General features: G+C 46.6%; 1 protein-coding gene across 1 annotated transcript in view; it reads right to left on the bottom strand.

Annotated features, from left to right (window-relative positions):
• LOC109487012 (alpha-2C adrenergic receptor-like) overlaps positions 1-2614 on the bottom strand; it is a 7775-nt gene that overhangs the window by 2754 nt on the left and 2407 nt on the right. Inside the window, exons 2-3 of the mRNA XM_019790929.1 lie at positions 2312-2494; positions 240-377 (exon numbers count right to left, since the gene is read on the bottom strand). Coding sequence (XP_019646488.1) covers positions 240-377; positions 2312-2494 — 321 coding nt within the window. The remainder of the gene's footprint in view (positions 1-239; positions 378-2311; positions 2495-2614) is intronic.

Genomic DNA, 2614 nt, shown 5'->3' on the forward strand with positions numbered 1-2614 from the left:
TTGGCATATCTATACCTTTTCTCCAGAAATCTTTCGTGCACTCTGACTCTCTAAAGCAAAACTTCAATCCATCAGTACTTAGCCGATTTCAGATTTGAAAGTGCGCTTGAGGCTAACTAAGACCTACAGCTGCCCCACACTCGGGCCACGGTGAGTATAGAACCCTGGACCTATTGGTTCTAAATCCCACGCTCTAACGGCATTGCGCCACCGACGCCACGTAAAACTTACCAATGTACATGTCGTTTGTCCAGCCCACAAGCGAGGGGAGGCAGATGGCGGCTGAGGTGACCCACACGGCCACGATGGCGAGCCTCACCCGCTTGCGAGACAGCCCCTGCCGCCTGTAGTCCGCAGGGCGTGCGACCGACCAGTACCTGTCGTACAATAGATTAGTATGTGTAAATGTTGGGTGTAGCAGGTCGTTCTAGCCACTACCAGGCTTCGGGAAGCGACTGGAAAGAGTTGAAATTGACCAAATAGACTGATGATATGCCTGGGAAGTTGGTCTGCCGCAAATAGGTGTTTAGTAGATATGTCCACCACTGAAATTCGATGTGTGCAAGGCGGTATTTTTCATTTAATTGATATGGAACGGTCCATTTTGGAATGAGGAGGGAGATGGACTGAAATATGCTGTATTTGCTCCTGAGAAAATGTCTGCCTTTGTTGTACTTGTGCGAGTACTACTGTACAAGGTCGCGGCAGCTCGATGGAATCAGCCTGGAGGATCTTCAAGTTTGCAGAATTTTACCAGTGTCCTAAGAACACGTACGGACGCTGTGCGTTCTAGATCGTTCTAGAAAAGATTCAGAATGCGTCTAATTTTGTACCACTCTTGATTGTTTTGGTTTGTATAAATGAATGAATCAATCAATCAAGTTTTAGTAATGTGTCGTGTATCTTATGCACCCAGTCTGTGTTGGATTTGTAGCTATCTTGGACATCCATACACAAATTGCAGGAAAAATATCAAAAGACTTCAAAAAAATCAATGATTCCAATTAGCACCATCATAAAAACATTATGCTACTATAAAAGTCTTTCCGACAAGATGCGGGCGTACATGCTGAAAAGAATACTGATTAATTTTGGTAATGGCTAAATATACCGCTCGGGTCCTTTACAGAAATTCTAGGCACCCGGTTGTTACTTGAATCATGCGGGCAGTATTCTTATTGTGGCTACGGGCTATGAATTAATGAGTTATTCACTACACAGATTCGTTAGGCTGAACCAGTGACTTGTATTCTCTTGTGTCCAATCAAAGTTTGTGGATGATATTGTTGGGATATTATCAAATACATTCGCTTATTCCGTGAGGCCATAGACGTTGCTTTTCGGATTATCTTATACTCTATTATTATTATGTATACCTACTAAGTGTACAGCTACTAATTTAATCATGTCAAAAGTCTTGTGACTTAAAAGGACGGGGATTACTAATTAGAACAAGTTTCCTTTGATTGAAGATTTGGAAAACAGATTGTTACAAGGGCCCATACAGGTCAGCTCCTCAGCACCAGGATTGACATGACCCCGAGGAAATTTTGCCTCAGCCCCCCTTATGAAGGTCCTTCAGCACCAAGGCTGTTAATTGGATTCAGGCAAGCAAAATCATTGGGATGGGCTGAGTTAGCCAGGCGGTGATAGAAGCTCCTGATTCCTAGAATACTGCTTCCGTACGCGTATTCATTTGCTTATTCAGCCCCTCCGCCTGTCCTGCTACAAAATGTAACACAACACAACAGGACTCAGGGTGTCTGCTACAGCTGACACCCTAGTGAAAGATGTCTGATCCAGGTCATTGACTTTACTTGTTTGGGGAGAAGAAGAAGAAGGAACTGAGCATAAAAATGTTTTCTTTCCTGAGCAAAAGCAAAAAATGTTTTCCTTCTGCGAAGGTTAGGGTACAGTTAGGGTTATGGCTATGGCTATGGTTAGGGTTAGGGTTAGGGTTAGTGTTAGGGTTGAGGTTGAGGTTACGGTAAGGATAGGGTTCGCGTTAGGGTTAGGGTTGGGGTTGGGGTTGGGGTTAAAGTTGGGGGTTGGGGTCGGCGTTGGCGTCGGGTTTAGGGTTACGGTTGGGGTTTGGGTTAGGGTTAGGTTAGGGTTCGCGTTAGGGTTGGGGTTAGGGTTTGCGTTGGGGTTGGGGTTGAGGTTAGGGTTAGGGTTAGGGTTAAGGTTAAGGTTAGGGTCGGGGTTAGGGTTAAGGTTAGGGTCGGTGTTGGGTTGGAGTTGGGGTTTGGGTTAAGGTTAGGGTCGGGGTTAGGGACGAGTCTAGTATAGACGAACGGCCACGGTTCCCTACCTGTCTAAGCTGATAGCGCACAGGTTGATGATGGAAGCGGTGCAGGCGAAGATGTCCACGGCCAGGAACACGCCGCACAGCGCCTCCCCGAAGAACCAGTACCCCAGCAGCTCCGTCACCAGGGCGGGCGGCATGATCACCAGCCCCACCATCAGGTCAGACACCGCCAGCGACACAAGGTACCTGGGAGGGAGAAAAGGATAGGATGAAAATGGGTGTGTTTGAGTGTGTGTGTGTTTGTGTGTGTGTGTGTGTGTGTGTGTGTGTGTGTGTGTGTGTGTGTGTGTGTGTGTACGTACGTTA

The sequence above is a fragment of the Branchiostoma belcheri genome, unplaced genomic scaffold, assembly GCF_001625305.1.
Source record: "Branchiostoma belcheri isolate BF01 breed outbred unplaced genomic scaffold, Haploidv18h27 scaffold85, whole genome shotgun sequence".
Lineage (NCBI taxonomy): Eukaryota > Metazoa > Chordata > Leptocardii > Amphioxiformes > Branchiostomatidae > Branchiostoma > Branchiostoma belcheri.